Below are 21220 nucleotides of genomic sequence, written 5' to 3'. Positions count from 1 at the left end.
CTGAGTCCTGACTTGTAAAAAAAAGCCCAGGGAATTTTCTCTGGTTGGCAATGAGTTGTAGTGATTGGATTATCTGCTCTGTCTGGACACAGGATGGCAAGTGTACCAGTGAAGGAACGGGTGAAGGTATCTCAGAACTGGAGGTTGGGGCGCTGCCGAGAGGGGATTCTGCTGAAGTGGAAATGCAGGTAAGTAGCCTCTTGACTCTTTCAAAGCTACCTGGGACATTAAAGAATGCTGGGAAATGAAAAATCTAGTCCTAGCTGGAGTATAAATATGCCTGTCCTGGGTGATGGGGCACTGGTGATCCTTTAAATACCACAAAAGGGGCATTGGAGGGACAACTTTTTCTCACATTTAAAAAAAGATTATAAAAAATGTAATTTATTTTAACAGATCCCATATTTTTATGATTATAAAAATAATGTTTATTGTAGAAATTTGAAAACAGAAGAGCTTAAAGAAGAAAATAAAACTTACCTATAATCCTACCACTCAGAGGTAATAATGTACCTCATCAAAAGAAATAAATGAAGCCAATATTTCAGCTCATCTTATTTTACAATTTTTTAAAAAAATTTTCTACTCTAGAGAGTTACACCTTCACTCTTGGCTTCCTGTAGCCCTCTCCCCTACTTTTATTAAAAAGCAAAATAGGATCTGAAGGTTTGGATATGTATGTTACAGGAGGTAGAGCTTGGAAAAAAATGGCAGGAAATTTAGATAATAACTTTGGCACTGCTAATGCCACAAATTTTATACTTCATTGATGCTGAATTATTTCATAGTTATTATTTAACTCCCTACCAAAAAAGTGCTCTTTGTTGATTGGTTGGAATGGATAGGGAACATCATGATTCCACATTCCAGCGGACCTGGACCTGTGCCGATAGGTTCAGGCAGGCTTCTTCACCTGATGGCCTTTTTCTCTTGCTTATATACAATTTCTGCTGCTTTCACTGACACGGGTTACTGCAAATTATGTGGTGGTGATGATGGTAAAGCAACTACAGGGGAGAAAGATGGATTTGTATGACAAAGGGCTTTACCCTCTGCTTCCCACTTTTGCCTTTTATTACCAGAAAGAAGAGTTTATTTCTCTAACAAGGTTTTGTTCCTGACGTCTATTCGGGCTGGTTTCAAGCAATTTGGCAAATAAATACACAAAATGGTTACCAGGCTGCCCCGCGATTCTCCACTGTTCACCTGACATGAACCTGGTTTCTTGTCCTGGGCAAATGGCTGTTTACCAGATGGCTCTAAACACATGAATTCCAAACCCCTCTGTTTGCTGCCCACTTGAGTGTGCCACAAACTCGTGCAAGGGATGTTGAAGAGGAATGTGCATAATGAATGAGAGTGCAGGCATCTGCACACACTCTACACATGTTCCATATAATATTTGCACACGCTTGTAAAAACCTCATGTGCAGAAGCTAGTTACTACAAAGTCCAAGCTGCATTTAATGGTCCATCTTTGCAGAACTTTTCCACATTCCTATGACACTTGTATTAAGGAGTCTGGGGAAGAAACACAGCCCAGGTTGCTCAGACAGGCTTGGCCGTGGGAGATGGTGTCTCTATAAATGGGGATGAATCATCTGTCCCTATGCTTTGCTTGGGACCTGGTAGCTCTAGGACCCCTATGTGGTGTAGGACAGGCTGCTGGGATGTACCTTGTGCAAGGGGCTTAGTCCCCACCATAGAGCATGGTGTCTGGCAGAGTCTTCTTTCTTCTTAAGGCTCACTCTGTGCCATGGGACTGACCTGTGGTTTCTAACCTTTTTCCCTCCTGCCAGTTTGTAGAGGGAATCTTTAACTATTTGTATATTTCTTTTATCAGCTGCCTGTGAGAGCCAACTATTTCTCTGTAGTCTCTGAACTGTAGTAGACTGCTCTGGAGCTATGTTTTTCCATTGCCACACTTACCCTCTAATACAGAAATGTAGGTATCCTCTGTGAGGATCTAGGAATTTAATCAGTACATTAGCATCCTTTCCTAAATGGCTTTATTCCTTTCACTTAAAAATGGCCCTTTTGGGCTTCGCTGGTGGCGCAGTGGTTAGGAATCTGCCTGCCAATGCAGGGGACACGGGTTCAAGCCCTGGCCCAGGAAGATCCTACATGCTGCACCACAACTACTGAGCCTGAGCTCTAGAGCCTGCAAGCCACAACTACTGAGCCCACGTGCCACAACTACTGAAGCCTGCGTGCCTAGAGCCTGTGCTCTGCAACAAGAGAAGCCATGACAATGAGAAGCCCGTGCACTGCAACGAGGAGTAGCCCCCACTCACTGCAACTGGAGAAAGCCCGTGCACAGCAACGAAGACCCAACACAGCCAAAAAAAAAAAAAAGAGGCCCTTTTGCTCTAGTAAGACAAGGGAATGGGGCTTCCCTGGGCTCACTCTTTTCCTTTCTCTATCACACCCTAAATGATCTATTGGGAAAGAGGTGTGTATGGAGGTCCTGGAACCTTGAAACTTATCACTTAAACTTCAGATCAGTGAGGACACAGAATGAAAAAATTACTTCATCTGGGTGGAAGGTTTCTTTTTGCCCTTCCCCACCCCTCAATCATTGCATTTTCGTTGCTCTGCCTACCCACAAGAAGTATAGGTAGCCAGTAATTCAAGCCTTAAGCATTCTCTATTTATTTATTTATTTGTTTATTTATTTATTTATTTAGGCCACACCACGGGCAACTTGCAGGATAGTTCCCTGACCAGTGATTGAACCCAGGGCCATGGCAGTGAAAGCGCTGAGTCCTAACCACTGGACCGCCAGGGAAATCCCAAGCATTCTCCATTTAAAAGTGATATTTAATTGGTCTTTTATTCTGACTTTCTTTTAGAAAGTCCAAAGAAGATTAGGTCACCACAAAGCTCAATCACTCTAGTTTTCTAAAGGTAGCCTAAGGGTAGGTAGTTTTGAAGGAGGGGAGTGAGGTATAGACTTAACCTTGCAGGTTATTGCTAAGTTGGGGATTGGTCAGCCTCTCTGGAGTTTGAAGTTGAATTTTCATGCTATATCTTCTTTTTTTTTTTTTTGAGGAGGTTTCTTCTTTTTTAAAAAAATTAATTAATTAATTTTTGGCTTCTTTGCTGCGCGCGGGCTTTCTCTAGTTGCGGTGAGCGGGGGCTACTCTTTGTTGTGGTGCGTGGGCTTCTCACTGCAGTGGCTTCTCTTGTTTCAGAGCACGGGCTTTAGGTGTGTGGGCTTCAGTAGTAGTGGCACGCGGGCTCAGTAGTTGCGGCTTGTGGGCTCTAGAGTGCAGGCTCAGTAGTTGTGGCACACAGGCTTAGCGGCTCTGCGGCACTTGGGATCTTCCCAGACCAGGGCTCGAACCCGTGTCCCCTGCATTGGCAGGTGGATTCTTAACCACTGCCCCACCAAGGAAGTCCCTTCATGCTATATCTTGATGATCCTTAAATTTTGTTTTCCATCTCTGCAGTCAGATGCCCTGGATGCAGCTAGAGGGTGATTCTCTGTACATATCCCAGGCTAATTTCATCCTGGCCTATCAGTTCCGCCCAGATGGTGCCAGCTTGAACCGGAGGCCCCTGGGAGTCTTTGCTGGGCATGATGAGGACGTTTGCCACTTCGTGCTGGCCAACTCGCATATTATCAGTGCAGGAGGGTAAGTGCTGCAGGCTTCTCCTTCCTTCCTCCTCCTCAGTATTCTTCAGAGACCTTCTGCCTGCCTCTGACTTTTCTGTCTCAACTCCAAAGGGATGAGTAGGGAGACTAGAAGAAGGGGTAATGTTTTTTTCCATTTAAAGCAGGTACTTCATAGGGTTAGCTGGAGAAGGAAAACAGGAAGAGCCTTTAATGAAAAGTGAAACTGGTTTTGATACGCTCAAGTGGGAGATTTGTTTTGTCTCTCAGCTCTGTTCAGCCCCAAGTATACTGAAGAAGTAAAGGTATCTAGAAACTCAGCACCTTATTGGGCTGAATTGTATAAAGCTTAGCAAATTTGGAAGTCATTGGAGACTCCGGCTGTTTCTGTAGACTTGTTCTTTTTCTACAGAGAGAATAACTGGCTCTCGGGGGTTGGCTTCTTATTTCTCTTGTAGAGATGGGAAGATCGGCATTCATAAGATTCACAGCACCTTCACTGTCAAGTACTCAGCCCATGAACAGGAGGTGAACTGTGTGGATTGCAAAGGGGGCATCATTGTGAGTGGCTCCAGAGACAGGACGGCCAAGGTGAGGTGGTCTCCCCCTTACATACTGTTATTTCCTACTGTCTACAGGGAGTGGGGTGGGAGAGGGTGGATAGGACCTTGAGTCTCAGGATTGGCTGAGGGCACTGAGTTGGGGCAGTGGGGGAAACGACACAATAAAGAACTCACTTATGTGCCTCTGGCATGCAGCTTGCCATGCCAGGCTATGTCCCTGCCAGCTGGCCTGGGAAAGGAGTGGACAGTGGCTGGGAAGCTTGCCACTCACTTGAAATGTGGCGTGAACTCAAAAACAGAGGGCCTGGCCAGCTTTTCCTCCCTGAGCTGAGCTTCCTCAAGTTTGTGGGTTGAGTTCTAACCCCAATATTTTATTTTAAAATCTCCCTCCTTTTGCTCGCTCTCTGTTTGAGAAGGTTAATTTTTTACCACCTTGTTTATAAGCAATCGGGCTGATAATTAAAATGTGTTTTTATTGCTTCTCTGGAGAGTGATGTGGTCAGTAGGCAGTGGAAAGACGACTAGAGGAGGGCATTGTTTGTTGTGTCATTGCCAAGTTGCCTGGTCTAAAGTCAGACATCTGCCAAGGCCCAACAGAATGAGACTGATAAAGTAGTGTAACCCCTGCTTTATGGACTCAGCTCCTCCACGTCTGGGTCAAATAGGCTTTCACCCATGAGGCAGAGAAGAACTTTCTCCATCCCTGTGTCCAGTAGCCCTTGCCAGGACCCACACATGCCTGATCCTTTGAGACTGCTGTGGGAACTTTGCTGATAATTCAGCTGATGGTGCAGGAAGCTCGATAGGTTCTTGCTTGTGTGTTTCCCAGCATCTGGAGACTCCACAGTGCTAATAGGAGCAAAATGCTTGACCATGTCAGCAAATGGGACTCTAGGACACATAAGGAGGGGACTCAGGAGAGAGAAGTTGCAATCTTTACTAACTTTTCTGGCTCCATGTTCCCTCTAGTGATTACACCTTCATGTGAAAATGTTGCTAATTTACGTAAAAAGAAGGACTAAATATGTTCCTTTGTATTTATGGAAGTTTCTCCTCCCTTTGCTTATTTTTTCCTTACACTTTGTATTTTGTCAGAGAGACATGTGCGTCAGCACAGGGAGCCTGAGAAAAATTCAGAAAACCTTCTTCTTCTTCTTTTTTTTTTTTTTTAATTTAAAACAACAGAAATTTATTACCTCCCAGTTCTGGAGGCCAGAAATCTAAAATCAAGGCTTCTTCTTTTTAATTAATTTTTATTGGAGTATAGTTGCTTTACAATATTGCGTTAAGTTTCTGCTATACAGCAAAGTGAATCAGCTATACGTATACACATATCCCCTCTTTTTTAGATTTCCTACCCATTTAGGTCACCACAGAGCACTGAGTAGAGTTCCCTGTGCTATATAGTAGGTTCTCATTAGTTATCTATTTTATACATAGTAGTGTATATATGTCAATCCCAATCTCCCAATTCATCTCACCCCAGAAAATCTTTTGAACCAACATGGAAACTGTATTTCCTATCTCTTGCTTCCGAATCCCCCACCCCATACTTACTTCAGGTTTCTGATTGGTCACTGTCTCTGTACCATTCCTTGTAAAGAGACCAACCTTAACTTGCTATACTGCTCAGAAGTCAATTTGCACAGAAACCTTTTGTGCATGTGGGACCTAGATATTCTCATCTCATTCTAGCATTTTCTTGTCACAGCTTCAAGCTTCCCCGTGAAGCCTTCAGTGACATCTCTTCTACCCATTTCTCTGTGGTATGACACCCAGAGCAGTGTACAGCTAAACTTTATGACCACAGGTGGCAATTCAGGGCTATAGACTGCTTACAGTTGAAGATTGACAGCAATTTTATTTAGGATATTGGGTTAGTTTCATGTTTTAAGTACAATTATTTACTGGTTTAGAGTTTTTAAGCATTAAAATTGGTACTTTCTAATTCTAAAATTGTCACTGCAGTAGATCCTATTCCTTTTGAGGATTTCTTTTTAGTCAGTGACAGAATTCTCCCCCCTGGTTCTTCAACTCCAGGAAGCTAGTCAGCTGTTTTGCGATTTCCCAGTGACCTCCAGGCCAGCTCATCTTTCTGGCTTTCTGGATGCTGCTTCTGTTCCCTCCTTCTATTGTTGTCTTTGCATTTAGCCATCTTCATCTTCCTGGACCATTTTCACATTACCCACATTTAGTCTTTTATAACTGACTTTCCATTTCTTTTTGGTGGCATCTGTAATTCTCCAGCTGCTTGTACAGGTTTCTAATACCTGAACCTACATAAGAACTTAGTCACGTTTGTCTGTAAACATCTATAGCCTGTTTTTTGGGAGTTCCCCAAAATGGACTATGTTTTAGGAAAGAGATTTATTGGGGTGAAGGGAAACAAAACATTTTCTTTGCAAAACTTCTGAGCTAGGGACTGCCCAGAGAGCTTCCTTCCCCTGCCCCCAATCCTAGTTTCAGATTTACTGTGACTTAGCTTGGATTGCCCCTCTGGGCTTTGGTGAGGCTGGCCCCATCCTGAGATGTGATAGGATGGTAGCTTACATTCTTGCTGGGCCTGGGCCAGGTCTGATCATTCCTTCATTTTTTTCCGTTTTCTTTATTCTTTCTTTCATTCTGATAAGTGCTTACTGTATGCGAGGCTTCAAAGGGGAAGAAGATACAGCCTTTCCTTAAGGGGAGTTGAGACTGCATGCACTAGCTATGAAGCTATGAAGCTGGTTGGAAGTGGTCAGGACTGTGAAGTTTAAGGCTCTAGGGAAAGGGCCAGAAAGTTTGGAGGGTGGAGAGATCACATTTGACTTGGAAGGGGAGATTTTATAAAGGAGGGAACATTTGAACTGTTGTTTTTTTTTTCCTTTTAGGTGTTTTTCAGTGCATAGGTTTGCTCTTTTTGTTTTATAATAACATAGAATGTAACCAGGCACTGTGCTAATAAGCGCTTTACATTTATTCATTTCCTCATTCTATCCTTTAGGGTAATTTTTCCCCACATAATCATGGTCATAATATATCTATTTTATAAATGAATTTTTATTGGCGTATAGTTGATTTACAGTGTTGTATCAGTTCCTGCTGTGCAGCAAAGTGAATCAGTTATACATATACCTATATCCACTCTTTTTTAGATTCTATTCCCATATAGGTCATTACAGAGTATTGAGTAGAGTTCCCTGTGCTCTACAGTAGGTTCTTATTAGTTATTTCTTTTATATAGTAGTGTGTATATGTCAATCTTAATCTCTTAATTTATCCCTCTCCTGCCTTCCCCCTTGGTAACCATAAGTTTGTTTTCTATATCTGTGACTCTATTTCTGTTTTGTAAAGAGGTTCATTTGTACCATTTTTTTAGATCCCACATACAAGAAATATCATATGATATTTGTCTTTCTCTGTCTGACTTACTTCACTCAGTATGACAATCTCTAGGTCCATCCATGTTGCTGCAAATGGCATTATTTTGTTCTTTTTTATGGCTGAGTAGTATTCCATTGTATACATGTACCACATCTTTATCCATTCCTCCGTGAACAGGTATTTAGGTTGCTTCCGTGTCCTGGCTATTGTAAATAGTGCTAAATAGAACATTGGGGTACATGTATCTTTTAGAATTATGGTTTTCTCTGGATATATGCCCCAGGACTGGGATTGCTGGATCATATGGTAGTTCCATTTTTAGTTTTCTAAGGAACCTCCATACTGTTCTGCATAGTGGCTGTACCAATTTACATTCCCACCAACAGTGTAGGAGGGTTCCCTTTTCTCCACACCCCTTCCAGCATTTATTGTTTGTAGATATTTTTGATGATGGTCATTCTGACCTGTGTGAGGTGATATCTCATTGTTGTTTTGATTCATATTCATAATATATCTTATATACCCAATATACCCTGCTGTGTCTACTTTATTTTATAAGGTTTTCCATTATTATTGCAAATTACTTGTGTCATCTTTAATGGCTTTACAATGGACTTACCATAATTTAGTTACTATTTTTCCTATTGGTGGATGTTTGTATCTATTTCTTTCCTATAGTAATAAGGACCACCATTATTGATGCCTAATGTCTGCCAAATACTGTGTTTCTGTGCTGGGTGCTTTACACTTATCTTCATTTTTCCACACTGCAACCCTAAAAGATAGGCATTATTTCCCATTTTATACATGAGGAAACTGAGGCTAACAAGTTATAAAATATCCCTAACATCAGAGATAAATAAGTAGCAACTGGGGTTCAAACCCAGATTTGTCTAATCCTAAAGCCCACATATGCTCTTTCTGCTATTGCAGGCTGCAGGGAATATTTTTATCATTTAGGTTTTTCTTCGTTTTAGGATTATTTTCTTAGGATAGAGTCTCAGCAATAGAATTACTGAGTCGAAGGCTTTGGTTATTTTAAGGATCTTGATACATATTGCCAACTGCTTGTGTGTGTGTGTGGGGGGCGGTTACGTGGGCCTCTCACTGCTGTGGCCTCTCCAGTTGCGGAGCACAGGCTCTGGACGCACAGGCCCAGCGGCCATGGCTCACGGGCCCAGCCATTCCGCGGCATGTGGGATCCTCCTGGACCGGGGCACGAACCCGTGTCCCCTGCACCGGCAGGCGGACTCTCAACCACTGCGCCACCAGGGAAGCCCGCCAACTGCTTTTTATAAGGACTGTGTAAATGCCCACTCCCACTGAGTTATATCTTCTCCAGGGTTGGGTCTGTTTTGAATTTGATTACTGAGGGTTAAGATGTGATCAGCATACTCATGTTTTGGTGGATGGTGTGCTACTACTGGTGCAGGTCAGGAGGGCCACATTCCCCAGATCGTGCTTGGGAAATTGGCAGCATGCTTCCAGAGCCACCCCTGGAGACCAGGAACCTTGTTCTGTGGTTTTCACAGTCTAGGGATCCACCAGCCTGTTCAGTGGAGGACACTAGTGAATTCAGGCCTAGGGCTGCCCCCAGAGATTTTGTAATCAGAGTCTCTAGTCACCCACACCAAACAAGAACCTGCCTCCTAGGTAGTTTGCATCAGGGAAAAGACAAACCTCTTCCAAGCCAAGGCTGTCTGAAAGAGGACATTAGATGCATCTAGTTGCTACCAAAGTGACCTAATCCAGAAGAATGAGCCAGAATCCTGGCATTCCAGGAAAATTGTGGTGTTTACCTTTGTTTTCTGCCCTTCCTTATTCAGGATCTTCTTGTTAAATTTATTTTCTTTTCCCGGTGTTGGGAAAAGTAACTCACACCCTTCTCCCCCTATCATAGACACACAAAATCTAAGAAACACTTTCTCCTTTTATAGAGAAGAGATATCATGTGATCCTAAGAAGTCAGGACCACCCCCACTCCATCACCTACCCCTTAAACTCAAGGAATGTTTCCTGAAAGTTCTTCCATCTAAGGTCCTGTCTGACTTTTTTGTGTTCCCCTTATAGCACTGCAGGGACCTTGAGAGGTCACTGATCCATCTGGCCTCCTCGGGATCCCTCCTTGGCTGCTGTCTGGGGACAGCCCTGTACATTTGAGGTTTCCTCTCTGTTTGGTTAGAGGCTTAGTCCCCTGTGTGTGTCATCTGGGGTAGGGTGAGGTGAGGGGGCCTTGTGCTTAATGGGAGATTTCTAAATGCACTGACCGCTGAGAGGGCTCTGTGAGTGTTGATTAGAGTTAAGCCCAGAGTGGCTGCTAATGTACATTCCTGACTGATAGGGACCAGATAATGTGCTCCAAGCAATATTTTTAACCAGTAGGAGATATGGAAGCTTAAAAGAGTTAAGCTTTTCTGCTACTTTTGGTGACACTAGGTGCTAAATTCCCTGCTGACATGAATAGCACTGGATTCTGGGCATTATCAACAAACAAACAACAACACACCACCTTCCCACTTTGAAGTCCTCTTCTTCCATTTTTCCTTCCCTTGGATCTTTCTTTTTACTCCTCTCTCTCTAATTCTAATCTAATTCTATCTCTGTCCTCTCATACTGGGCCTTGATCTTCCTCCCTCTCCCTACCTCCCCAAAGTAAAATCTTGGTGAGAGATAGGAAAAGGAAAATCCACTAACACGGGGAGGTTATTGAGAGAGGCAAGCCTCACCTGCTCACGCTTCTCAGTCAGGTCTCAGCTGAGGAACGTGGAACTTCTGATTCCCTGGTATACAATTGGCTGCTGCATAAGGGCTCTCAGGTGGACGTGAAAGGGTGGTTAGGACTGGGAGCCAGCGTCTGTTCGGGCGGTAGGCAAGGCAGAAGCTGGAGAGGTCCCTCTGCTGCTACCCCGAGCTCTGTGTGTACAGGATAGAAAGGATTCTCCATTTCCCCACCCACCCTAGGAACAGTGACTCCACCTGGTGCATTTTCCAACCCTCATCCCGATCCCAGGCAACGCCAACGAGAGCATCTCCTCTCCTGTTTCCAGGTATGGCCTTTGGCCTCAGGCCGGCTGGGGCAGTGCTTACACACCATCCAGACTGAAGACCGAGTCTGGTCCATTGCTATCAGCCCATTGCACAGGTAAGGGAGATGTTTTGGTGTATGGTTTTATCCCATGTGATAATGCTTTTATTTTATGAGGTCAGGTGGGCGTCATCAGGAGAGGCTTGGGGCCCACGTCCAGTTGGGGCCTCGTGCAAAATCATGTATGTGGAGTAAATTTGTTGACAATTATAGCAGAAGTGCCAATTTTGATGACGGCTTTACCCTACCCTTTGGTCTGACTGGTGTTTCTCTAGTTTTGCCTGTGACTGAATGAGCCTTGCATCCTGAATTCTGCTTTCTAGGTTCTCTTGAACCGAGGCAGGGCCTCTCTCCCCACCAGCAGAGTACATAGACACCTTCTCTGCACATGCTCTGTCAGGGTGTTTAGTGTCTTCTCCCACTTCCTTCACCCCTCACTCCCCACCAAATGATCAATGGGAAAGCTGTAGGGCTACTACCCTCCAACATCGGGTTTAAGTCAGTCACTTGTTTTATGAAAGAGTTGATCCCCCCTCTTGGCTCAGCCCCCTTCAGCCTTTTTCTCCTCACCCCAAGGAGCCTGCACCCCTCCTCCTGCCCCTTCCACAACTTTCTTTCAAATTTTTTTCCTCCTAAAGAATTAGAGCCGATTAGCCACGTCATTAATTCTTCAATTTGACGGCTGATATAGCAGGACCTGAAACACATTGCTGACCTCAGAGAATGGAGACCCCGTTCCTTAGCATATTGACGATGGGAGAAGTTAATTAAAATTCCACAGAGCGGAGGTGTCGGCTAACCTATAAACCTGTCGCTGTTCAGAACAAATCATTCTAGCAATCCTAGGAAAAAGGGAAGGAAAGACCAGCAGGGAGTAGAGAGGCCTAAGTGTGTGGGAGCAGAGGGTGGAAAATGGAGCCATTGAGCTCTGGCCCCTCCTCAGTTTCTTCCTAATGCTGCCCCCTTTAAAGCCAGTTAGCCAAGCCTGGGTGTCTGTGGGCTGGATATGTGTAAGGGTGGGAGGTGACAGGTAGGCTGGTGACTTCATCTTGGTGGTTACCTGAGGACTCCTGCTGGCTTCAGGAGACTGGGGTGGCCTGGGGTGAGGTCGGTGGTGGAGGGATGCTCTTAAGGCTGGAGATGGTCCATGTGCTTCCTGCACATGGAATTAGGCTAAAGACACAGGCTCTCCTAGCATCCCCACCTTCATATCCCTCTGCTCTAGCCACCTCCTCTGGAATGTGTTAGGCTACCTGTTAACAGAATAGAGCGTGGCAGCTGTTGAAGATGATGTCAATAAAAGGTTGAGGACAATGTCTGCCTTGGTCGCTGAGAAGCAGTTTAGATCACAATAAACTGACTTTGGGGCTTTTTCGGTCACAACTTGGAAGCTGGCTTTGAGGAAGGACCTAGCTTCCTAATATTACTAGCACTGCTCTTTAACTACTACTGTTAACAGCAGCTAACATTTATTAGTCATATGTTCTATGCCAGACCCTCTGCTAAGTCCTTGATATGCCCCATCTTTGGTGAAAACCTAGGTCTCATGTTTTCTTAACATTCTCCTTAAATGTCTTCTTGGTGTACTTTCTTGCCCCTGGGATGACTCTCACTCACTGTTGGCTGGCTGTTTAGCTCCATGACCCACAGTTATTTGAGATGACCTTTTCTCCAAGTCCACAAATGGTGTCTTGGACTGTTTTTAAAAAGTAGTTTGTATTTGGGATTCTGTCATTACACTAAATGACCAGAGTATATGTTGGTGTTCTGTCTGCTTCTTTTTCTCTTACCCCAAAAATATATTGGGATAGGAATCTTTTCATCTTATTAGATCCATTTCTTCTCACTGTGTCAATGAATTTGAGCCTTTCAGTAAACTGAACCATTTTCCCAATCTTGGAAGACACTGCCTCCTAGCTGTAGGGTCTGTTCTGGGAAACTGGAGTTCTGCTTTGCCACCAACCAGCAGGGTGGCCTCGGGTAAGTCCTCGGAGCCGTGGTTTCCTCATCTGTTAAATATGAATACCATTTCTTTCATAGTCCTTACTAGGTTATTGTGAAGATGATCTGAAATAATGAATATGAAAATACAAAGCTAAAAGGGCTACTAGAATCTTGTGTCAGCCAGAATCTCTCCCAGCTGGTAAAGCATTTCTTTAGCTGCTTTAGCTGCTCTCACGTCTCCACCCTTCCCTGGGGCTTCTCCTGTCCCTCAGGGAGTTACACTGCTCTTTTGCATTCTTCTTGAGGTGGGGACTCAGCAGGAATCTCTTTCCTTTCCTTTTCCCCTGTGGTTTTCCTGCCCTCCATGGCTGCCTCTGTTCCCTTCCCTGCCACCTTTCTTGTTGAGTGTGGTCGTCAGTGTCACTAATGTGATGTGACCGTGAACCCCTTGTGAAAAACACGAGAGTGGGTGGCCAGCAGCTATCCTCCAAGGAGCCTGGACAATTGGGAGACCTGGCACATCTCAGTCTCTTTCTTCTATTTAAAATAATTTGTCAGAGCTATTCATCGTATTTATCTTTGATGCTGGGACTTATCTGCCTCCTTTTCATAGGTGTGTACTTAGAAACTTGTAGTATGAAACATGAAATCTCAAGCCCTAGGCTTAACTTGAGGTGTTCATGACTGGGAGAAAGCAGGTATTCTGTCCTGTGTCCAAATGTCACCTCTTCTTCCTTTCTTGACCTTGAGTTCTTGGTTTGTAAACACTCTTGGAGGATAATATTTAATACCAGTCATGTGCTTAGAGCCATGTTTAGGTACTCAAAAAACGGAAGGAAAACCAGTAGGCTCCATGGGAAGGTGGCAGGCAAGGACCTTTCCCTCTACCTCCTATGTGCCCTCCAACCCATCTTCTGGCCCCAACACTAATAACTCTGCTTTTAGGATTTATGACTTATAGATGCAGCCTTCCTCCTGTAGAGGAGGCCCAACTGGGAGCTGTTTGATGAGTGAAAGGACTGGTTGAGATGGAACTGAATTGAGATGCTGGAGGTGGAAGGGCACACGTCTGGGTGTGATTGTGGGTCCTAACTGGTCTCAGGATACGATCTCCTGAGGTCACATAGAGTTCTGAGCACTTTTCCATAAGTATCACAGAAAAGCAGAATTTTTAAAACATGCAGTACATTGTATTGCCATTAAAAGATTATTTCTAGCTGAATAAAGTTAGTAAATACTCAGAGTAAGGAAATGAACTGTTAAAGACTCGATTTCATCCCTTCTATTTTCCATCTCTTTTTTTCTCACTCCCTTTCCTCTGTGCTCCCTGTGTATTGACTGAACAGTTGCTGTGGGGTAGCTCTCCTGAGGATCTTATTCAGTGGTGGGGGAAAGATGGGGGCACAACTGTAGTGGTTGCCAGATGATACTAAGTGCCTGAAACTAGTCTGTCTCTGGTGGAGGAAGGGAGAGGGTCATTCCCCTCCTGGCAGATGGAGAAATTGAGGCTCAGAGAAGGGCACATGTGGGATGGGGCAGAAGAGGCTCAGGTCTCCAGCTTATTGCCACATGCTGTGGTGCAGAGGGAGGGCCACGAGGCAGGCCTTTACATCACTGCAATGCCTTCATCCACCAGAATCTTGGACAGTAGCTGTGGCCCTTGAAAGCCTCTGTGGGGATCTGGGAACATTCTATTTCTGGAGGCCAGAGTTGAGATAGCGAGGGGGAGGGGAGGAAGGCAGTATGTAATCAAGGCCTGGGCTCACTCGTGTAGCTATGAATGCTTACACCATCCCAGGAGTGCCAGTGCACATAGATCTTCGGTTTGCAGGGCCCTTCCAAGCTGGCCGGGGGGTGCCTTGATGTTGAAATGAGTCTGGAGCCCCATTGCCCTGTTTGCTTTGGAGGGGAAGAGAGAGGAGCCCACAGTGCCTCCTTCCTCTGCAGACACCATATTTATTGCCCTCCAAGAAAAAGGAGGTGCTCAGAAGAACCCTTTCCCCATCTCCGAGCAACACTTGCTATCATGTGAGTGAGTGTGGTCAGGAAGGCTTCCCAGGACCCTTGGGTTTTAATTCCTTCTCTCTTGTTTCTGTCATTAGGGAAACATATGAGTGGTATAGGTGTGGAAACTTTTCTTAGCTGTGTTATTAAATATACAATATAATTTAGTGTAATTTTGCTCACTGTGGTGGCCTGTTTGTTTTGGGGGGGATTTGTCCAAGTCTGCCTGTAATGTACCGATTCAAATTTGTAAAGTGAGTTGTGGCCTCTGGGGGGTTTTGATGGAGGAGCTGCCCCTTCTTGCTTCATTTCTCCCAGAGGTGAGGGAGAGTCTGGAAGGAAAGCCATCACTGTGTACTACTGTTTGGTAAGGGGGTGGATTTCTGGGGAGAGTGGGTGTTTGTTCCCAGTGGCTACAGGGTTTACTGTGTGTTGTGTGTGTGGCAGACACATTCACCAGCCTTTTGAAATACGCCCTTCTTTAGTGAAAGGTAATTGCATCTGGAGTTTTCTCTGACAGAGAGGTTTGAAAGATTGGAAAAAAGGAGGCAGCCAACTTTTAGTTTAGATTCTTTTGGTTCTCAGTGGTTCAGCAACTCTTTGGCCCTGGGCTTCCTAACTCACTCAGTGCTTTTAGGGGAAGACAAATCAAAAGTAAATGTTGTGCCTCTGAGTTTTGCTTTTTCTAGTTGGTGATAAAGAGCTGGTTCCTGAAGGGGATCCCTAACCTGAAGATTGATAACCTGAAGAAAGACTCTGATGGATGACTTTGTCATGCTTCACATTGTAGCTGCTCATCCTGATGGTTTGGCCCACAGCTATCAAGATCTGTCTCTTCTCCCTTCCCAGGGTCAGGGGCTTGTCTAGGGAAAGGACACCTTCTCTAGGCGAGGAGTGGCTCAGTGTCCCTTGTTGCCAGGCTGAAGACCACACTAGAGGGAGTCTCCTGCGTGTGGTGGCCCTAGATGAGAGAGTCTGAGGTACAAAGACAGCATGGAAGGACCAGAGACTGGCATGGCTGGAAGGGGCTGCATGATGCCTGGAGAAAGAAGGAAGCTCTGCATTATGCTAGGTGGGCCCACTGGTCCAGCCTAAAATGACCTAAGATTGGAAAGAGATCAGTGTAGAGATACAACTGAATCAGAGTCTGGTTCTGCTGAATCTCAGGGCAGCGCCCGCCACCCTAGAGTTCATTGCTGGTGCTAAGCCAAGCCTCTCCGGCCGACATACCCCTCAGTAGCAAGGACGAAATGCCACAGGGGTGGGTTTCACTTCCTCAAGACCCTGGATTTCTGCCACTACCCAGGGCATGTTGGGCACAGGGAAGCTCACGTACTGGGCTGCTGGCCTGAGACCTGCAACCCAACCAGCTCTGGCTGGCCCAGACCCCATCTGTGGGAGCGACTCCTTCCCTGGCCGGGAAGGTTGGCTAGTTGGGAAGAACTGACTTAAATAAAGCACTGCAACTAGAAGCAGAGAGTGCTGCTGCGGAAGGCGGGACGCTGTGGACATGGAGTCCGTGCCTCAAGACCGTGCCCCTGCTGCAGGGATACATTTCCATCCCTCAGCCTCTGTTTAAATTCTTTCTTTCTCCGCTCTGTCTCTGTTTCTGTATCTCTCCTTGCATCCCTATCTCTCTTTCTCTCTCCAGATACTTCTTAAGCATTACAGTGTGCTAGACCTTGGGGAAACAACAGTGAACTAGACAGCATAGTCTGATGGAGAGACAGGCGAAACTTAGCAAATATGGCATGCTAAGTTCTCAGATGGGGAGCAGACACATGGGAGAGATCAGGGTCTTCCTCCTCTTCCTGCTGCCTGCACCTCCCAGCTCCAGTCCCTACCTGCACCGCTATTTCTTCTACCCTTCCCACATCAGGAAGAGAGAAGGTAATTTTCCTGCCTTAGCTGCAGCTGACTTTTCTGGGCTGTGTGTGCAATGTGCCTGTGTTTTTCCACCTTTGATCAGTGTTCTGCCAACAGATAATTTAGCAATCACATCCCAAGGTGGAAGCATGGAGTTAATGTTAAAATTAGTTGTTGTTTTTTTTTTTTTTTTTTTTTACACTCTTTAAACTTCAGTGGGTGATGAGGCAGAGAGGGAGGCAGGAGGGTGAAGGGGAGCCATAAATTCTGTGGCTGGTGTAGCTATTCTCTGAGCAGCCGGGAAGCCTCTGATGTCTCCACAGCACTTTCATTAACATTTAAATTAAGGGTTTGTTTTCCAGTCTGTTTTATAGGCAGGGACCTTTCATGGCCTGTCACATACAGCATCCCCCCCCCCCCCCCCCACCCCCCCGCCACAAGCAAGTGTGTAATTGTAGCCACTGCTCTATCCTAACTCTGGGTTGCAGCCGGGAGTTCAAAGGGAATTCCTGGAGATGGAGCTCTGGAGGTACAAGGTGTAACAGTCAGGATGTGGGTGTTCCTCCTCAAATGAAGGCGCTGTGTAGGAGCTCTTTCTCCTCTTATCTGACCTGTGCTTTCTTCTGCTCTTTCAAGGGACACACACTTCAATCTGACTCAGACCCCTCCCACCCTTCCTTCCCTGGGGCATGAGGCAGGTGGAAAAGGGTGCATCCATCCGAGTGGTTTCTCCTTATATCACAAGTTAGCGCCTGGGACAGAGCGTTCTAAGATATAGATCTTCATGCTTATCTTCCTCCTTTTGATTTTTTTTTTTTTTCGTCTCAAGAATACTTTCTCCTACTCTAGTAGACTTAGAGAAGCAACAATATAAAAGAAATTGCCATCTGAGAAGAATTTATAATAGGGTCCATTGGTCCTAAAGAGTGCATTCTAGCATGGACAGACATGTGTAATGCACCATACATAGTCACTAGCTCTATGTGTACAGGTGTTTGAAATAGCTTACTGATGTAGATTATTTGAGGAAACTGTTCTCCAAGGTCTTGGCATTCAGAGGCTCTCCTGCACCCTCACAGAGTGAATTTATGTCTAAGTTTCCGTCACACAGGCGTATTGGCAGCATTTGGGTGTGTTTTGAAAAGAAATCCCTGCTCTGGTCTCCCTCCTTCCTGTCAGCATCCAGTGGATCTGCGGCTGACGAGAATGTGTCCCAAACATTCACGGAGCATCTCATTAGTTCATAACCTCTGAGGGCTTAGTTCACTCACTGCTGGTCTTGAGCTAGATTTTCTCTCTAGACAGTGGTGAGAGGGGCATTGAGGCCTTTCTCTCTTTCTTTCTGTTCAGAGGCTGAGAATTTTCCTTCTCACGGAGCCCTGGCTTCACTCCTTGAGTCACCATGTCTTTCCACCTTCTGCGCTAACTCAAACCGCCTGTGACTTACCTGTGGGATTGAAGATGGCTAAGCGTCTGGCCTGCCTGTTCCAAGTAGCGTAGTCAACAGGTGGACACCCTCATTCCCTGGAGTCTTGCCCGAGGGAGTGAGGGAGGTGCCGGGGTGACCCCTGTGCAGGTGCTGCTGGGCTCAGATTGCAGCCTGGTGTCCAAGCCCCTCCTGGTGGTGATTAATCTGGGACACGGGCCGGCAGAGGCCCAGTCTGGGCAGCTTTGGTCCCTCACTGTGAAGACCTTTGGCTCGGAGACTGAACTGATCTCTGTAGCCTGCTTCGGCTTGAGTTTGATCTGTCAAGGCTAAAGAGGAACCTGATGGTGGGGCGGAAACTTCTAGCCCTGTCTGACTTATGGCACTGATCCGTTCCAGTGGTCTCGTCATGATAACACTCGTATGTTTAAGATTTCCCCACCTGTTAGCTGCAGCACTCAGATCAGTCAAAAGAGGGATCTTCATGAAATATCTGTGCTTTTAGCTTTTTGAGCCAATGGAGCTCACTCTCGTAAGTAGACCGGGGGCTGGAGAGGGCTTTGTACTGGGCCCGAGTGAAAAAGGCAATGTGTGGCTGGATTAGTAGCATAATGTGTTTTTGTATATTGGGGGGTCATGTCAGAGGTGGAAGGATCACCCCATCCTCCTGTCATTAGGTGGCTCTCAGGCCATTTGGGGCAGATTTCAGTACATCAGTTTGGAGTCAAGACTTAAAGTTCCTTGTTTTCCTTTTCATTTCAAACGAAATTTTTTGAAATGGTGTCTTCTCCTCCCCACCACCTTTCCATCTACCAGAGTCCTGGTCCCTGGGACCTCCAGGTGGCAGTCCACAGAGTCAGCTGTATTTCTTCCCCTTTCTGAGTTCAGGACAGTCACATGTGGCTCAGCTTGGTCATGGCCTTAAGACCCAAGAACAGGAATTCTCCTGTCCATGACAGTTACCCTGCATCCATGAGTGTCGTGAGTTTCATTATTGTAGTAGTTCCTTTTGGGGGGTTAGCAGCTTGAGATCCAAGAACTGGAACATTTTCCTCACACCATCAGGGAAGACAATAGACATCCCTGTATACCACTAGCGGTGACAGATTTTGACACCATTGGTATGGAAAACTGCCTGTAAAGATTCTATGAGAGACTTCCCTGGTGGCGAAATTTTTTTGAAGTTTCAAATTGTGAACTTTTGGGGGCAGGGGTTTTATTTCCTGTTTTGTATAAGTTATGAGCCTTGTACTGCAGACAAACCGCTGTGCCTCTGGGGTGCTCTGTTAAGCTGACTACCCAAAATCCTTCCCCTCTTTCTCAGCTGGTTCTTGCTCCTTTTTCTGTCCAGGGCATTTTCATAGGGGGTAGTTTGTGACACTGTCCGTAGTGCCCTGTCAGATAGGCTTGGCTCAGGTAGAAGGTGCTGGCAAGGGAGGGAGGAGTGGGGGGAGGGGGAGGGCTGGCGGGAGGAGGGAAGGGAGTACGTGCATGCAGAATCCCTGGTAACTGCAAAGGGAGTATTAGTCCAAGAGCTGCTGGCCCAGGAAATTGCTTTCTGCGGAAGCTTTACTTTTTCATAGTTTGCAATGCAAATTTAAAACATGAATGGGGCACAGAAAAGTATAGGAGGGGCAGGTGGGGTGCCAGTTGGTATGTGATAACATCCAGAATCTTCAGCAGGGCCTTAATTTGCAAAAGAGGATTTCAAGTATTGAGAGAGAAACTTTTAGGAGATTAAAATAACTATAACTCATATTTTGTTGCGATTCCCTCCTCCACCATACACACCTTTTCTATGTTATTGTGTTCAGACTTGTCTCTAGCCCTGCTCAGTGTGCACTGCTGTCTCCTCCTCTGCACCTTCCTACAGCAAAGCCATAATCCAGCTTCTCCAACAGTGGCCATGGTGGTCATGGTGTAGTATTTTGGTTTTCGCAGCAGGCTGGAAACAGCAGCCCTATCTAAAGCTGGTGCACTTTAGACAACGTGCACACCGGCCCTGGGGGCTAAAGAGCACACCTCCCGAAGGCAGGAGCTTCCCTGCTTTGAGAAGGCATTAAGGCCAAGGCCCTTTATCTTCTGCTTTCTCTGATTCTCTTAATACCATGGGCAGGCTTGGTGAAGCAGAATGTGGGGTCACCAGGCCTTGTTCTTGACTTTCCATGCTTTGTCTGCCCCACCTAGAGAGGTGTGGCTTTTGGCTTCAGGCTGGAGACACTTATGTCTATGTTGCTTCTGGAAGCTTCGGTGGTGATGGAGATGAGGATAGGCAGGGGATGGGCATCACTTTCATTATGCTGGCATAGCAAGTGGTCCGGTGTGAAGCTTCATACTGGCTTCTTTCTAGGAGCTGAGCTAGACAGGAAGACACAAAGAGAGGCCAGAAGGCAGTGTGGAGGATGAGCTTTTTCCAAGTATAAATATCCACCAGTCGTAGAGGCCACCGTGCAACGGTGGGGGTTACTTCTCCTCCTTTGTGTGTGGCTTGTTGCACATGTGACATGTGCTGGCTGGACAGAGAGGGAAGGAAAGCTGAGATGTGCAAGGTAAAGTGAAATGGACCCCTTTCTGCTTGAGGCCACCATAAGTGTCCGTTCCTCCTTTCTTTGTTGACTGGGGAATTTTGAGAGAGATTAGCTTGAGTCTTGCCCTGGATCATTCCTGTGGTGCCTGATCAAAACTCTGTGGAGTCTCAGGAGCACAGTTTCCATATAGGACGCTGTCCAGATTCACTCAGCCGTCACTTAGCACATGCTCCTCACCCTGAACTCACTGCACCGTGGCCTTCAGGGGCTACAGAGAGGGCCTAGCTCAGAGCATGGGACCCACTGTCTCTTGCTCCTGAGGGCTCTACTCTTGCAGAATGCTTCTTTTTCTCCTGTTATTTTCTGCTTTGTTGCAGTGGTAGCGTTAGTTGTCCTGGCCAAGGCTGGGCCTCTTTCCTCCTGGGCCTGAATGAGAAAAGGCCAAGTGAGTGATTGGAGTGGGTCCTATGGTAAGTGACCCAAGAGGAGGGTCAGCTGGGTATGAAGGTGAGGTTCGTAACATCTGGCAGAGAGAGAGGGACACATGGGTTAATGTGTTTGAAGCACTCTACTTTCCTGGCCAGTTTGAGTCTCACTAGCATCCATGGTAAGCTGTGGCTGAGAATAAAAACAAAAAGTTAACACAAAAAATAAAGATTATTCAAAGGGTTCTTCACTTGTTAGAGGTTTGTGGCCAGGAAAATCCTTCTTTGCAGGCTGGTAATGGTAAGTCTAAGAATAAGGAGAGGAAAAGTTAGTTTTAAAATTACATTAGTTTGGCAGTGAGTATCAAAATAAAAATGTAAAAACCTTTCGACACATAAA

The 21220-nt window shown here is 45.8% G+C and overlaps 1 protein-coding gene across 2 annotated transcripts in view; it reads left to right on the top strand.

Annotated features, from left to right (window-relative positions):
• Positions 1–21220, top strand: part of FBXW4 (F-box and WD repeat domain containing 4) — an 81396-nt gene that overhangs the window by 16396 nt on the left and 43780 nt on the right. For both annotated transcript variants that reach the window (XM_029200857.1, XM_029200856.1), the window contains exons 2-5: positions 93–188; positions 3453–3638; positions 4075–4207; positions 10590–10684. In XM_029200857.1, coding sequence (XP_029056690.1) covers positions 93–188; positions 3453–3638; positions 4075–4207; positions 10590–10684 — 510 coding nt within the window. The remainder of the gene's footprint in view (positions 1–92; positions 189–3452; positions 3639–4074; positions 4208–10589; positions 10685–21220) is intronic.

This window comes from Monodon monoceros, unplaced genomic scaffold (genome assembly GCF_005190385.1).
Source record: "Monodon monoceros isolate NGI ecotype Baffin Bay Population unplaced genomic scaffold, NGI_Narwhal_1 Super_Scaffold_4, whole genome shotgun sequence".
In the NCBI taxonomy this organism is placed as follows: domain Eukaryota; kingdom Metazoa; phylum Chordata; class Mammalia; order Artiodactyla; family Monodontidae; genus Monodon; species Monodon monoceros.
The sequence above is the reverse complement of the archived record's forward strand: the minus strand, read 5'-3'. Positions and strand labels throughout refer to the sequence as shown.